This window comes from Gopherus evgoodei, chromosome 21 (assembly GCF_007399415.2).
Source record: "Gopherus evgoodei ecotype Sinaloan lineage chromosome 21, rGopEvg1_v1.p, whole genome shotgun sequence".
NCBI classification, from domain to species: Eukaryota; Metazoa; Chordata; order Testudines; family Testudinidae; genus Gopherus; species Gopherus evgoodei.
Window position 1 is genome coordinate 11342559 of NC_044342.1, and position 16741 is coordinate 11359299.

At 51.1% G+C, this 16741-nt stretch overlaps 1 protein-coding gene across 1 annotated transcript; it reads right to left on the reverse strand.

Annotated features, from left to right (window-relative positions):
* Positions 1 to 311: 311 nt before the first annotated feature.
* LOC115638233 lies at positions 312 to 15753 on the reverse strand. Its single transcript, XM_030539813.1, has 2 exons — positions 15676 to 15753; positions 312 to 1712 (listed from the first exon to the last, which is right to left on the reverse strand). Exon 2 carries the CDS (start codon positions 1699 to 1701, stop codon positions 670 to 672), a length of 1032 nt encoding a protein of 343 aa, XP_030395673.1. The 5' UTR covers positions 1702 to 1712; positions 15676 to 15753; the 3' UTR covers positions 312 to 669.
* Between the last annotated feature and the right edge of the window lie 988 nt (positions 15754 to 16741).

Below are 16741 nucleotides of genomic sequence, written 5' to 3' on the forward strand. Positions count from 1 at the left end.
CTTAGGTTAAAACTTGATCACTTTGTAACCAATTGGTTAGGATATTATTCTCAAGCCTCCCCAGGAAAGGGGGTGTAAGGGCTTGGGGGGATCTTTTGGGGGAAGAGGAACTCCAAGTGGTCCTTCCTCTGTTTCTTGTTAAATCACTTGGTGGTGGCAGCATACCAGGTTTTAACCTAAGCGGGTAGAAATAAGCTTAGGGGGCTTTCATGCGGGTCCCCACATCTGTACCCCAGAGTTCAGAGTGGGGAAGGAACCCTGACATTGGTGCAGAATCCCCCTAGGAGTAATAGTATGTGCTCTGCATGGCTCAGCTGGGTGGGAACGCTGCAACATTGATCCTACTAGTCAAAGAGTGAAATAATGCTTTGTCTATACTGGCTCAGGAAATGCTTTTCCAGCCATGTTAGCTGCAAACCCCTTGGCAACCGGTTTTCTGGAAGCCCACGGTACAATCATTATGGTAGATCATAGAGTTGTGTCTCTGTATCTTAATCCTAGCTGCTATTCCTAAGGGCAGACTGGACCTCACTAACTGCCCTGCACTGCAAAGCCCGTATGACTGTGTAAAATACTAACCCTAAATATACCCCCACAACCCCAATACTTAGCAACACCGCAAGGCAGCGAGCGGGCCCTTAGGTATTCCTGGGGGCTCCCCATTTCAGATCACTGGTTAGAAGGTGGCAGGGGGACTTCAGTAGGTGGCTTTGGATTGTCGTTGAATCTCATGTCACGGCAGAACAAGATGCTTTTGTTGCCCAGGCCCAGCTGGTACTGCCATATGTAGATCTTCTCTTTCGGCTGCAGGGTCAGACTGACAGACTCTTCCACATCAGTGGCCTCGCTCCAGTTTTCCTGCTCCGTGTTGACGCTTTTCCCACCATATTGAGCTGTGAGGGAGAACTGGTACTTGGCAATGGCTTCAGTGAGGGCTCCTGACTGGTATGATGCTGAGATGCTCACGCTCCAGTTGTGCTCTATGCTGCTCATCTTCTCCTTGGCATAGCCCACCTTCCTAGTGATCTTCTTGTTCCAGGTGATGGGCGTGTTGGAATCATTGGAGATGGTCTTGATGGCTTCCCAGGTGCCAAAAGCTGAACCCTGGGTGATAGCCAGCCCACCAGGGAGGAAGTTGATCACATCAGGGTGGAAGGAATAGGTTACGGCATCCGTGTTCTCGTGGAAATTGGTGGTTCGGTAATACTGGATCCCCCATTTGTCATGGGGCTTGACGAAATAATAATAGTCCTTGATGCCCCAGTAATAGAGGCCATCTCTGCAGGATGGGTGAAGGCTGTATTCGACAGCATCAGAATTGGTGTTCATGTTAGTGACCCTGCGGTAGACGCCCTTGCTCTGGAAGATGATGTAGAAGTACCCAAAGGCTGAGAGATAATGGTCTCCTCCCTGGCAACTGGGGTGGAGATTGTAGACTATGGCTTCCGCGTCCATGTTCATGTTGGACACACGGCGATAAGCCCCTCCTTTGATGATGTAGAAGAGGTCATCCTGGTGGGCGAGATAGTGCTCCCCACCCTGGCAGGAGGGGTGCAGACTATACACGTTCAGATCTTTTCCTTCTTTGAAACTGGTCGACCTCATGTAGCAGCCCAGGTCTGAGCGGACGACGTAGTAATATTTGTTCACTCCACAGAAGTCAGCCCCTGGGGCTTTGCTCTTGGGGACTATCGCAGGCATGGTGTTCGGCACTAGAAGATAAAATAGTTTCTTCCCATTAGTTATTTTGTATTGCAGTAGCACCTGGAGCCCCAAGCTGAGGTCAGGGCCCTATTCTGCTAGGCATTGTCCATACACATAGTAAGTGAGGATCCAGCCAGAAGAGATTACAAGCTCCTTAAACCAGGATGGTGGGGCCCACAAACCCACAGTGTGAAGTGTAAATGAGCTGCTGTGGGCTCCAGCTACATCTGCAACAGGTGTCAGGCTTGGTGCGAGGGGTAACAAGGGCAGAACCCGGCTCAGCTAGGGGCTGCCTGGGAAGGAGAACAGATTTCCAGTTCTTCCTGTGGTCAGGGACCACTTGAGCAGCTGCCACCGGCCAGGCCCTCCCTGAGGGAAGATATGCCTCATGCGGTGCTGTCGTTCTTTTGATTGGGTGCTGGTGACTTGTCTGAGGTTGTGGTGTCCTGCCCAAAGGGGCTGACAGCTTAATAAAACCCCTTTGATTTCTTTACACTTGACATAGGCCTTGGTAGTGGTTTGTCTGGGTTTGGGGTCCTAGCTCAGAGCTTGATTTTGGGGGGATATTTGCACTCATGACTCTCCGACGCTAGCTGGAGAATGGGGGGATCGGCGCTCTGGAAAGCAAGCCGAGGTTACTTAATCAGGGGCCAGGCTGGCACATGTTCCCGACAAGATAAAGGAGCATTGTTCCCATGGTACAGGGGGATATTGACAGCATGGGCTATGGCTTAACCTTTGTTCCCCCGTTGCTTGGGACTCCCCTTTCCCATCCCCTCAGGTCCCTCCTTCCTGGGGACCACCCTTCCCCCATCCCCTCAGGATCCCCCTTTCCTGCATCCCCTCAGGATCCCCCTTCCCAGGGACCCCCCTTTCCCCAATCCCCTCAGAATCCCCCTTCTCAAGGACTCCTTATCCTATCTCATAGAACTGGAAGGGACCTTGACAGACCCCCCTTCCCCCAATCCACTCAGGATCCCCCTTCCCTGGTCTCCCCTTCCCCCAATCCCCTCAGGATCTCCCTTCCTGGGGACTCCCCTTCCCCTCATCCTCTCAGGGTTCCCCCTTCCAAGGAACCTCCCTGCCCCTCAGAATTCCCCCTTTCCAGGGGCCCCCCTTTCCTCAATCCCCTCAGGATCCCCTCTGCCCTGGGACTCCTCATCCCCTCAGGATCCCCTCTGCCCTGGGACCCCCTTCCCCCCAGTCCCCTCAGGATGACTGACAGAAATATAGCCAATTGCTCTTGTGGATCAATATTAAAAAGGTTTACGTGCCCAAACGGCTGGGTGTAGCTAATCAGATGAATTGAAGTAAAGTAGCACAGGGAAGGACAGAGCCATACATATCCCTTGCTGTCAGATGTCACCGGTGTGGTGCTCTGCTCTGTTCAGTGTGGATAACAGTTGGTTGTGTGTGTTCCCTCTGTGTGCTTGTCATAAACAGATAGCTAAGGGTTAATGTCTCTTTCACCTGAAACACCTGACCAGAGAACCAATCAGGAAACCGGATTTTTTTCAACCTTGGGTGGAGGGAAGTGTGTCTCTGAGTCTTTGGTCTGTCTGCCTGTTTCCTCTGAGCTTTGGAGAAGTAGTTCTATTTTCTAGTCTTCTGTTTCTAAGTGTAAGGACAAAGGGATCAGATAGTAAGTTCTATGGTTTCTTTTCTTTGGTATTTGCATGAATATAAGTGCTGAAGTGCTTTGATTTGTATTCTTTTTGAATAAGGCTGTTTATTCAATATTCTTTTAAGCAATTGACCCTGTGTTGTATCATCTTAATACAGAGAGAACATTTGTATTTTTTCTTTCTTTTTTATATAAAGCTTTCTTTTAAGACTTGTTGGAGTTTTTCTTTACTTCAGGGAAATTGAGTCTGTACTCACCAGGGAATTGGTGGGAGGAAGAAATCAGGGGAGGTCTGTGTGTGTTGAATTGGCTAGCCTGATTTTACATTCCCTCTGGGGGGAATAGGAAAGTACTTTTTGTTTCCAGGATTGGGAACAGAGAGGGGGAAGTCTCTGTGCAGTTTCACAGAGCTTGTGTCTGTGTATCTTTCCAGGAGCACCTGGAGGGGGGAAGGGAAAAAGGATTATTTCCCTTTGTTGTGAGACTCAAGGGATTTGGGTTTTGGGGTCCCCAGGGAAGGTTTTCCAGTGGGACCAGAGTGCCCCAAAACACTCTAATTTTTTGGGTGGTGGCAGCAGGTACCAGGTCCAAGCTGGTGACTAAGCTTGGAGATTTTTCATGCTAACCCCCATATTTTGGACGCTAAGGTCCAAATCTGGGAATAAGGTTATAACATGGTGTAGCAGCGGCGGGATATAGACAGAACCCAGAAGCCAGTAGGAATATTATATTTTTCTTTTCTCTGCTAAGGGCTTTTTAGCAGAGAGAAACAGTTTGGTTTTAAAAGGGAACCAGAGAGAATTTTTTTTTTCTGCTCTCTAGCAGTTTGTGGTTTGCATATTAAGCGAGAAGACTGTTAAGGGTCTTTTGTCATGCAATAGCCCTCCCATTAGCAGGCAAGTACCAGCACTTATATGCATGCAAATAAAGTGGTTTTTCTGGTTTCCCTTAATTGAACATTAGCTAGAGAGAGAAAAGGAAAAAAGCACTGTTGCTAGGCAGACTTCAGGAGGCAACAGAGAGCCTGCAGTTCAGAAAATAAACACCGGAGGGCACCCCAACACAAGAAAACAGGAACCATGACTTCTAAGGCAAAGATTGACGCCGAAGAACAAATCAAAGACGCTGAACACAGGCGACAGATGGAGATGAAAGAAAAGGAAGAAAGCCTCAAACTGGCAGCCTTCCAAAGAGAACAGGCAGCCCAAGAGGCAGCACACAAAAGAAAACTAGAAGAAGAAGAGGTAGCCTACCGAAGGAAACAAGCAGAAGATGAGTTGGCCCACAGAAGGAAGCAAGAAGAAGAAGAGGCGGCCCACCGCCGAGACATGGAAAAACAACAAAAACAAATGGAAAAAGAAAATGAAGAGAAGGAAAAACAGAGAAAACATGAACTGGATTTGGCAAAAGCTGGGCTGCATGTGCCAGCCAACCCTAACAACCCGGCGCCAATTATTGCTCCACAGCACAGGAAATTTCCCACCTACAAGGCAGGTGATGACACTGTCAGCGAGGCCTTCCTGGAAAATTTTGAAAGAGCCTGTCTTGGGTACAGCATCCCCGAAGACCAGTACATGGTAGAATTAAGGCCACACCTCAGTGGACCTTTAGCAGAGGTGGCAGCTGAAATGCCCAAGCCGCAAATGAATGACTATAAACTTTTTCAAACCAAGGCCAGATACAGGATGGGGATAACCCCAGATCATGCCGTCGGCGCTTCAGAACCCAAAAATGGAAACCAGAGGTGTCATTTCCCAAACACGCCTACTACATTGCAAAAAACTATGAGGCCTGGTTAACAGGAAACAACATTCAAACCTTGGAAGAAGTGAACCTCCTCATACAAATGGAGCAGTTCTTGGATGGTGTTCCTGAAGACATCACACGGTACATACAAGATAGAAATCCCAAAACTATCGCTGAGGCGGGGGAGATTGGAGCCAAATGGATGGAACTGGCAGAAAGCAAAAAAGCTACTGTCAAGGGGAACGATTACCCCAGGGGGCACACAGACCATAAACCCTACAACCGAGGACAGCCAAAGACCCTCCATACCACCCAAGTAAAGCCACAGATACCCTACTCTTCAACCTCACCAGTCTCCAGTAACTCACCTCGGCCCAGTGACCCATCAGATGGAAGATGCTTTAAGTGTAATGAACCGGGACATATCAAGGCCAACTGTCCCAAGAACACCATGCGAGTGCAATTCATTACACCACCATCACACCAAAGATCCCCAGGCCCAGATGCCTCTCAAATACCCTTGGAGCGAAGGGAAAATTTGAGAGTGGGCGGAAAGAAGGTTACTGCGTGGAGAGACACGGGGGCACAAGTGTCAGCTATACACCAATCCTTCGTTGACCCCAAATTCATCAACCCAAAGGCCAAAGTTACAATTTACCCCTTCATGTCACAAGCTGTAGACTTGCCTACAGCTCAACTGCCTGTCCAGTACAAAGGCTGGTCAGGAATGTGGACTTTTGCAGTCTATGACAATTATCCTATCCCCATGCTACTAGGGGAAGACTTGGCCAACCAGGTGAGGCGGGCCAAGAGAGTGGGAATGGTTACCCGTAGCCAAACCAGGCAAGCTTCCAGACCCATTCCTGTTCCTGAGCCGTCCACAGAGGCCCCGTCTGTGTTACCAGAGACCCAGACAGAGGTAGTGGACCCGGATTCCATGCCTACCACTGAAACAGCCACAGCATCTCCAGTCCCAGGCCCGGAACTGGAACAGCAACCAGCACCAACAAGTGCAACCACATCTTCAAACTCAACGCCAGAGGGCGCCAGCAAGCCAGAACTGGCAGAAGCAAAAGACAGCCATACCCAAAAGGCTCAGCCAGAGCCTGAAATACCCTCAGGTGCACCAGCGGAGAGCGGTTCACCAGCAACGGAAACAACCCCATCACCTACATCGCTTCCAGAGGGACCAAGCCCAAGTCCACAGTCTGAGAAAGAACTGGTGACCCCAGCCTCAAGGGAACAGTTCCAGACTGAGCAGGAAGCAGATGACAGCCTTCAGAAAGCTTGGGCGGCGGCACGGAGCACCCCACCGCCTCTCAGCTCTTCAAATCGATCCCGGTTTGTTATAGACCAAGGACTTCTATACAAGGAAATTCTTTCTGGTGGACACCGGGAAGAATGGCAGCCGCAAAAACAGTTGGTGGTTCCAACTAAGTACCGGGAGAAGCTCTTAAGCTTAGCCCATGATCATCCCAGTGGCCATGCTGGGGTGAACAGAACCAAGGACCGGTTGGGGAAGTCCTTCCACTGGGAGGGGATGGGCAAGGATGTTGCCAAGTATGTCCGGTCTTGTGAGGTATGCCAAAGAGTAGGTAAGCCTCAAGACCAGGTCAAGGCCCCTCTCCAGCCACTCCCCATAATTGAGGTCCCATTTCAGCGAGTAGCTGTGGATATTCTGGGCCCTTTCCCAAAAAAGACGCCCAGAGGAAAGCAGTATGTACTGACTTTAGTGGACTTTGCTACCCGATGGCCAGAAGCAGTAGCTCTAGGCAACACCAGGGCTAACACTGTATGCCTGGCCCTAACAGACATCTTTGCCAGGGTAGGTTGGCCCTCCGACATCCTTACAGATTCAGGGTCTAATTTCCTGGCAGGGACCATGGAAAAACTGTGGGAAACTCATGGGGTGAATCACTTGGTTGCCACCCCGTACCACCATCAAACCAATGGCCTGGTGGAAAGGTTCAATGGAACTTTGGGGGCCATGATAAGAAAATTCATCAACGAATTCTCCAATAATTGGGACCTAGTGTTGCAGCAGTTGCTGTTTGCCTACAGGGCTGTACCACATCCCAGTTTAGGGTTTTCACCATTTGAACTTGTGTATGGTCACGAGGTTAAGGGGCCATTACAGTTGGTGAAGCAGCAATGGGAGGGGTTTACGCCTTCTCCAGGAACTAACATTCTGGACTTTGTAAGCAACCTACAAAGCACCCTCCGACACTCTTTAACCCTTGCTAGAGAGAACCTAAAGGATGCTCAAGAAGAGCAAAAGGCCTGGTATGACAGACATGCCAGAGAACGTTCCTTCAAGGTAGGAGACCAGGTTATGGTCTTGAAGGCGCAACAGGCCCATAAGATGGAAGCATCATGGGAAGGGCCATTCACGGTCCAAGAGCGCCTGGGAGCTGTAAACTACCTCATAGCATTTCCCAATTCCTCACTAAAGCCTAAAGTGTACCATGTTAATTCTCTCAAGCCTTTCTATTCCAGAGACTTACAGGTTTGTCAGTTTACAGTCCAGGGAGATGATGCTGAGTGGCCTGACGGTGTCTACTACGACGGAAAAAAAGACGGTGGCGTGGAAGAGGTGATCCTCTCAACCACCCTGGAACGTCTGCAGCGGCAACAAATCAAGGAGCTGTGCACTAGCTTCGCCCCATTGTTCTCAGCCACCCCAGGACGGACTGAACGGGCATACCACTCCATTAATACAGGTAATGCTCACCCAATCAGAACCCCACCCTACCGGGTGTCTCCTCATGCCCAAGCTGCTATAGAACGGGAGATCCAGAACATGCTACAGATGGGTATAATCCGCCCATCTACCAGTGCATGGGCATCTCCAGTGGTTCTGGTACCCAAACCAGATGGGGAAATACGCTTTTGCGTGGACTACCGTAAGCTAAATGCTGTAACTCGTCCGGACAACTATCCAATGCCACGTACCGATGAGCTATTGGAAAAGTTGGGACGTGCCCAGTTCATCTCTACAATAGACTTAACCAAGGGGTACTGGCAAGTACCGCTAGATGAACCTGCCAAGGAGAGGTCAGCATTCGTCACCCATGCGGGGGTGTATGAATTCAATGTCCTTCCTTTCGGCCTTCGAAATGCACCCGCCACCTTCCAGAGGCTGGTAGATGATCTACTAGCTGGACTGGGAGAATTCGCAGTTGCCTACCTCGATGATGTGGCCATTTTTTCAGACTCCTGGCCCGAACACCTACTACACCTGGAAAAGGTCTTTGAGCGCATCAGGCAGGCAGGACTAACTGTTAAGGCCAAAAAGTGTCAAATAGGCCAAAACAGAGTGACTTATCTGGGGCACCAGGTGGGTCGAGGAACCATAAACCCCCTACAGGCCAAGGTGGATGCTATCCAAAAGTGGCCTGTCCCAAGGTCAAAGAAACAGGTCCAATCCTTCTTAGGCTTGGCCGGATACTACAGGCGATTTGTACCACACTACAGCCAAATCGCTGCCCCATTGACCGACCTAACCAAAAAGACCCAGCCAAATGCCGTTAAGTGGACTAATGAGTGTCAAAAAGCCTTTACCCAGCTTAAGGCAACGCTCATGTCTGACCCTGTACTCAGGGCCCCGGATTTTGACAAACCATTCCTAGTAACCACAGATGCATCTGAGCGTGGTATAGGAGCAGTGCTCATGCAGGAAGCAACAGATCACAACTTCCATCCTGTCGTGTTTCTCAGCAAGAAACTGTCTGAGAGGGAAAGTCACTGGTCAGTCAGTGAAAAGGAATGCTATGCCATTGTGTACGCCCTGGAAAAGCTACGCCCATATGTTTGGGGACGGCGGTTCCAACTACAAACTGACCATGCTGCACTAAAGTGGCTTCATACTGCCAAGGGGAACAACAAGAAACTTCTTCGGTGGAGTTTAGCTCTCCAAGATTTTGATTTTGAAATTCAACACATCACAGGGGCTTCTAACAAAGTTGCTGATGCACTCTCCCGTGAGAGTTTCCCAGAATCCAGTAGTTAAAAAGTGTTCTTAAAATGTAAAAGTCTGTTAGTTATATACTTAGTAGTATATGTAAAGGTGCATGTGTTGTATTAATCTGTTTATTTTCAAGTTCTAGAAGGAAATTGCCGCCAGTGAGCTTCCCCACTGTCTGCAATTTGGGGGGCGTGTCATAAACAGATAGCTAAGGGTTAATGTCTCTTTCACCTGAAACACCTGACCAGAGAACCAATCAGGAAACCGGATTTTTTTCAACCTTGGGTGGAGGGAAGTGTGTCTCTGAGTCTTTGGTCTGTCTGCCTGTTTCCTCTGAGCTTTGGAGAAGTAGTTCTATTTTCTAGTCTTCTGTTTCTAAGTGTAAGGACAAAGAGATCAGATAGTAAGTTCTATGGTTTCTTTTCTTTGGTATTTGCATGAATATAAGTGCTGAAGTGCTTTGATTTGTATTCTTTTTGAATAAGGCTGTTTATTCAATATTCTTTTAAGCAATTGACCCTGTGTTGCATCATCTTAATACAGAGAGAACATTTGTATTTTTTCTTTCTTTTTTATATAAAGCTTTCTTTTAAGACTTGTTGGAGTTTTTCTTTACTTCAGGGAAATTGAGTCTGTACTCACCAGGGAATTGGTGGGAGGAAGAAATCAGGGGAGGTCTGTGTGTGTTGAATTGGCTAGCCTGATTTTACATTCCCTCTGGGGGGAATAGGAAAGTACTTTTTGTTTCCAGGATTGGGAACAGAGAGGGGGAAGTCTCTGTGCAGTTTCACAGAGCTTGTGTCTGTGTATCTTTCCAGGAGCACCTGGAGGGGGGAAGGGAAAAAGGATTATTTCCCTTTGTTGTGAGACTCAAGGGATTTGGGTTTTGGGGTCCCCAGGGAAGGTTTTCCAGTGGGACCAGAGTGCCCCAAAACACTCTAATTTTTTGGGTGGTGGCAGCAGGTACCAGGTCCAAGCTGGTGACTAAGCTTGGAGATTTTTCATGCTAACCCCCATATTTTGGACGCTAAGGTCCAAATCTGGGAATAAGGTTATAACAGTGCTGCCCCGGCTCTGCACAAATCGCTGGCACAGCTCACCCCGAGAGAACCCCCAATGACCACAGACTCCGACAAGGTATGAAGGCACTCGGCCAGGTTCACTGTCAAACAAAACAAAGTCTCTAGCTCCCCGGATCAGATATCTACAGTTCTGCTAGTACATACATGCTCCCTGACAATGGACCGGCTCAATCAGTGGCAGGATTTACCACTGCCCCCTAAGCCAGACAGAGACAACTCCTCAGGGTAAATTCTTATACACGGGTGCAAACACGTTACACATCACTCCTGATGTATTAAAGTGCAACCCCCCTAGGCAGTAAGGTGCCGCTTCTCACATTGTACATGTTGATTCGAACAAAGCAACTCTATCCATCATATTACCCTTTTGCCCTTGTCTTTAGGATGGGTCAGCCTGTGCCTTGTTAGCTGTGTAGAATGTGCAAGAATCGGAGTGTTCTGGTACCATTCTAGCATATGTTTATATCTCTAGTGTTCAGTACCTTTTAGGTATGTATATTTTTGCAACATCAGCCCTTTCCTTGCCAGCTTCTGTGAGCCGCTTAACTTTGCTTTATATTAGCGTAAGGGGTCCCTTTACCAAAACTCAGCGGGGGTATTTCGGCTGGCTAGCTCCCAGTACTAGAAGGAAGGGGAAAGGTCGATGGGAAATCAGGACCCTGAGACTGACAGTCCCCAGGAACAATGGGGAGAGACCAGTGCTCTAGGTCAGCCTGATTGACAGGGCAGGCAGGCTAATCAGGGAGTCAGGAGCCCTGGAGGTTCCCATCCTGCAAGTGAGTTGGAATTGCCTGGAACAGAGTGGGGCTGAGCTAAGGAGAGAACAGAGGCCGAAGCTGAGCTGGGGAGCAGAGCTGTGCCTGCCAGAGGGGCCAGAAAAGCAGCCCAGGAGGCAGGTCAGTGCTGAGAGCAGAGTCACAGAAGCAGCCCAAAGAGCTGACCTGTGCTGGGAGCAGAGCAGCGGCAACCAGAGCCAGGGGGGCCAGAGAAGCAGCCCAAGGAGCTGGAGGCAGAGCAGCAGCAGTAGTTGTGCTAAGCAGAGTGGAGCTGGAGCTGAGGCAGAGTGGTGGAGCTGAGGCTGGAGCAGTCCGGAACCAGATGTGTGAGAAGCTGGGGAGAGTGAAGGGGACCCTGGGCAGCGGGCCCAGTGCAGGGAGACACCTCCTGCTGAGATGCCTTGCAGGCCAGACTTGAAGGGGATCGTAACCCCGATGGGACAGGGTGATACTGGGAAGAAGGGTCCTGCCACCTAGACCCTGAGGGCATGTGGCCACTGCTGGAGGAAGTGTCCAACCCGCAGCATCCCTGCAGCGCAGCCAGGGCCTGAGAAGGAGGCCTAGGATGTGTGAGGAACACACTTCCCTTACGTTCCAGAGCTGCTGTTTGTGATGCCCTGTGCCACAGAGCAGGGTGAATTGTTTTCCTGTAACCTGTCCCATTTTTAACTTATTTTTAAAAAATTGCTTTTTGTTTAATAAATTGTATTTGCTTTGAATTGTATGTGATGATCAGTGGGTCAGGGAAGCATCCAGTGCAGAGAGCACACCCCAGAGTGGCAACACCCTAGCCCCTGCCCTAAGGGACCCCAACAAGGTTGGGAGTTGAGCCCCCCAGGAATCCTGGGCCCAGCCTTGCTGGGGTTATGAGGACTCATCCAGATAGGAGAGTGGAAGGGGAGCTCTCTAGGTCAGGCAGGGTTCTGGGTAGAGGGAGTGGGAGCGAGGACTCAAATCCTGTCACTAGCCCATTTCACCGGGGTTGTGTATAAGCCAGGAAAGTTCCCCCAATAGCGAGACCATTTCCCTGCTTACATTAGCAACATCTTGACCATTACTGTAGTTCAGGCCTTAGGCCTCAAACTGGGCCTCTGATATAAGGGTTTATGTTTCAGGGCCTCACCTTACTACGCCCCTCCTCTAGGGAAGCAATTAATCTGGTGGCGTGTGCACCATACACAAAAAATGTGCTGCACGCACATTAATCTAGGAGGGCTTGTATTTATATCCACTAGCTGGAGGGGATGGCATACATCCCCCACCAGCCGTTACTTGTTGCGTGCCTTTTCTGGCTCTGATATGGTAACCATATTCCATACCAGTCTGGACGTGACAGCACTCCCTGCCTGTAGCAGGACAAAACCCCAGTGTATCTTTGTCTTTGTTTCCTCCTGCCTTGTGAAATAACTCAATGTGAGAGAACAGCACGGTGGGGAAAAGCAGACCAAAACAATGAGCTTAGCACTGCATTAAGGTTCCTTGGTGCTATGTCGTCCTCTCACAAAACATTTCACTGGGCAAAATTAAATCTTCTGAAAAGCAGGCAATGAAAAATTAAGATGCCAGCACAGCCTTAACTCTGTCCTCTTCTGGCAATACCTAATACACTCCACAAATGTTTATTCTGCCAAACTGGTTCACCTCCATGTACAAACTCATTCACCCACAGGATTCCTGTTAAGTAAAGGACACAGTGGCATTAGCAGCCTTATATTCCACTCAGTGTGGGCAATATCCTTTTTATAAAAGCCCTATGGGCTGCCACTCCCACAACCTGCGGCTATGCAATTCTCCATTGGGGTGCTCCCATCACTGACATTAACCCACCTCCCCAAAGGGCACAGAATTCAGAATTCTCCCTCTTCCATCAGGGGATTTTGATTCGTGTGCAAATGCAAAGACTTTGAGATTGCAACTCCATGGCATGGACCCCCGGAGTTAGCCGAGGCGAAGGAGGCCGCTGCCTCATGCCCGTTGGGTTAACAAAACGGAGCCAACCAGTGGCGAGGGTAACCTATAACGGAGGGGCAGTACCGCATTGTTTCTAGTCAGAACATCTATGCACTTGGGAGCCGCACACGTGACGTTGACTCTTTGTTCTACCGCTAGGGACACACCGGGTAATAACCCAGTCCCAATCTTTGACAATGACTCTATAATGGACAGGAAACCAGATCCCAGGAGAAGCTGGGAGAGTCTGTCCCAGTCTTTAGCAAACATATCAGCCCCTTAACCAGGTCCTGCCAACAGGGCGGGGCAAAGAGGAAAATTGCCCAGGGGCTCAGGCAATTTAAAAGGGATCTCCCACCTGGCTCAGGTCGGTGCGGAAGGAGCCAGGAAGGGGATTGGGGTGGGGGGGAACTACTGGCAGGAAGGAAGAAAGCAGAAAAAACAATGAACACAGACATGGGGTGCAGCACTGTAGCCTCCAGGGGGAGCTGGAAGCCCAGGCTCAGTGGCAGCTCCTTCCGCAGTTGAGCCTGTCCCAGGGAGAGACTTTCACTGAAAGTCTTTGTGTGCCCAGCCCTAGGGAACTTTCTCCGGCTGGACTCAGCCCCGGGCTCTGCCGCCTCTGACCTAGAGCCGTAGGCACCCGTGCGGGAGAGAGCTGGGGCCAGCGCTGGGGCAGGCAGGAAGGAGGCGCTGCTCAAAGGCCCCAGTAGCCGCAGGTCTCGCAGGCCCTGGGGATCTGCTCCCAGGTGGAGAATGTGCCTGGGCAGGACCTGGACAGTGATGGAGCCGCAGCCCTCATGCTGCCCCCAGTTGGGGCAGTGCTGGGGGCTCGGGCTGGGACAGAGCAAGCGGGACATGGAGGGATTTCCCTCTGTGTGTCTGGCAGCAGGGAATGGGTCAGGCAGGGCCGGGCTGGAAAATCAGCCAGAGATGGGGGGAGGGGAAAGACGGTGTGAAATGGTGATGAGGGGGGTTGAATTATCTCTGTGCAGCCAGGGACCCCCAGGGGCAGCCGAGCTGGTGCTAGGGGGAGGGGGAGCTAATGAAATTCCCTCAGATTTGGCCACTTGTCTCTCCAATAGTGAGAAAATTCTCCCCCATTTCTCCTGCTTATCACTGATGCGTATAAAATCCAGGCAGGTTTCTCCCCTTTTCTCTCACATTATTGACCCTTTCTTTAGTCTCCACCTCAGATTTTGCCCCATTTTCACTCTAGTTCATCAATGTCAATTTAAAATCTCCTCAGATTCAGGATTTGTGACCTACATAGAGCGCAGGCCAGAGACCTTCCCCACAATAACTTCTAGCGCAGAGCGGTCGGAAAGTCTTGATTTAAAAATGGCCAGCAATGGAGACTCCACCATGACCCTGGGTAAATGGTTCCGATGGTTAGTGTCTCTCACTGCTAAAAAATTACCCCTTATTTCCAGGCTGAGTTTGTCTAGCTTCGATTTCCAGCTGTTGGATCGTGTTGGACCTTTCTCTGCTGGATTCAAGAGCCCGTTATCAAATATTTGTTCCGCACGTAGGTACTTGTAGACTGGGATCAAGTCACCCCTTAACATATTCCTTGTTAAGCTAAATAGATTAAGCTCCATGACTGTACTGCTAGAGGGCAGGTTTTCTAACCCTCTAATTATTCTCTTGGCTCTCCTCTGCACCCTCTCGTGGCACATTCGCTTTGCGCGGAAGGTGCACGTCACATACATGCATCGGAGACTCTGTGTGTTGGGAGCAGATCTGTTCACAGGCTTGAGGGTGCGTGATCTGTCGTGCACCTGTCTGTGCTTGTTCTGTGCCGTTCCTGTATGTGGTCTGGTAGCCCCACTCCGTACCGGTCAGGATGTGAAAACGCTCCCTACCCATATCGAGACTTAGCACTGATCTGTCTTCTCTTTGACAGGTTTTGTGCTTGCTAGCGTCAAAGCTGATGTCAGCTTTGCAAAGGGTTCTGGAGTTTAGGTCAACTCAAGGGCACAGAGCTCCTCTAGCCCCATATGGGCGCCTCCCCACAGGCTCAGACTTAGGTGCCAGACTCCGAGAGGCTTGGCTCACGCTCCTCTCCTCAGCCTCTCCCACTAGCTGCCCCCAGCAGTTCCCCACTTAGTCCACTGGCTTTGGGAAATCCCACTCTGAGCCACTACCTCCCCCACCCATCATAAAGGGAGCCTGGGCGACAAACGTAGCCTTGGTGGATCCCAGGGGGTTTCTAAGCACTGAAAGTCAGGAGACATGACTGTCAGCATCCCAGTGCCAAAGTGCCTCTGTGAATCTAGCCCTTACAGGGTAAAGGGACCAAGCAGATAGAGAAAGGGTAATTAGCCCCCATTGCATGGGGGAAACTGAGGCACGGAGTAGCTAAGGCTGGCTTTGGTGCTCCCAGTAAGATGCCCAAGTCTCATTGGAATACACTGGGATTTAGCCTGCAGACTCCCGAAGGGCATTTAAAAGTCCCATCCTAAGAGGGAATGAAACCCAGGTCTCCTAAATCCCAGTGTAGAACCTGAACCACAGCCCCAGCCTGTCACTGTCACTTGTTTGTCAGTTGTGTCATTGGTCCTGTCTCCCAGCCCCACCCCACCAGACAACTAGACCCCACTCCTCTCCCAGAGCCAGGGCTAGAACCCAGGAGTCCTGACTCCAGATGTCCCCCAATGTTCCTTTCATTCTCTTGCTAAGATTCTATCTCAGCAGTCCCAGCATCAATCTAGAGTTACCCCTGAATGCAGTGGGGTCAGGGCTGGATTCTGCTCCCAGTCCCTGGGTCAATCCGTAGTGGCCCTCCCTCTGCATTTCCCCCCTGGCTGGAGTCTGTTCTCAGCTCACCCAATTCCTGGGGCTCCTGTCAGAGATGGATCCAGCTGCCAGCAGAACTAAGAGTCCTCGGCTCTCCTTCCCCTCTATACAGCCTGGCAGGGCAGCCGGTCGTGGTGCGGTTGGAAGGGGAAGTTGCTCCCACTGAGGGCCCCAGAGACACTGGTGGGGGAGGGAGAGTAGTGCGGGAAGCAGGCACCAGGCCGGGTGCTGTGGGGCAGTCCTCTCTCCACATGCCTGGCTGGGGTGCCTGGTTCACAGGCTCATGGTGGCCAACTGATGGCCAGATCTGGGGTAGGGACTGGGGAGAGACACCCCCTCCCCCACTCAGACTGGCAGGGCCCTTGGAGGTTTCTACCTCCCTCTGCACCCGGGCCTATGTCACCTGCCAGGGCAGGGCCTCAGCACTGGGGGCACCTCGGGCTCTGCCTCTGGCTCACAACTGAGTCTTTAGGCTGCAATGCTGTAGCTGAACTGAAGGCACTGGGCTCAGCAAGGGGGCATGGGGGTGCAGTGTGCCAGACAAGAGCGCAGCACATCTGACCCTGGTAGTTCAAGCCCTGGCACCTCTGGCCCTTGGCAGTTCATGGCCCTGGCAGTTCAGAGCCCCGGCACCTCTGGGCCTGGCATTTCAGAGCTCTGGTACCTCTGGCCAGGGGTGGCTCTATGTTTTTGGCTACCCCAAGCATGGCAGTCAGGGAGCCTGCCAGTCCCGTGGATTCGGTGGTGGTTCTGCGAGTGATCTGCCAGTCCCGTGACTTCAGTGTACCCGCCACCGAATTGCCACCAAAGCCGTGGGACCAGCGGACGTTCCGCAGAAACGCCGCCGAAGGCTCCTTGACTGCCACCCTCATGACGACCGGCATGCCCCACTTCCCAGCTTACTGCCCCAGGCACGCGCTCGCAGCACTGGTGCCTGGAGCTGCCCTTGCCTCTGGCCCTTGGCAGTTCATGGCGCTGGCACCTCCAGGCCTGGTAGTTCATAGTCCCGGCACCTCTGAGTCTGGCAGTTCAGAACCCCTGGCACATCTGGGCCTGGCTGGGCTGAGCCCCAGCATCTCTGGACTTGTTGTGTCAA

What these genes read in the sequence shown, in the direction of transcription:
- LOC115638233 (XM_030539813.1), bottom strand. Translation starts at nt 1,701, where the DNA reads ATGCCTGCGATAGTCCCCAAGAGCAAAGCCCCAGGGGCTGACTTCTGT.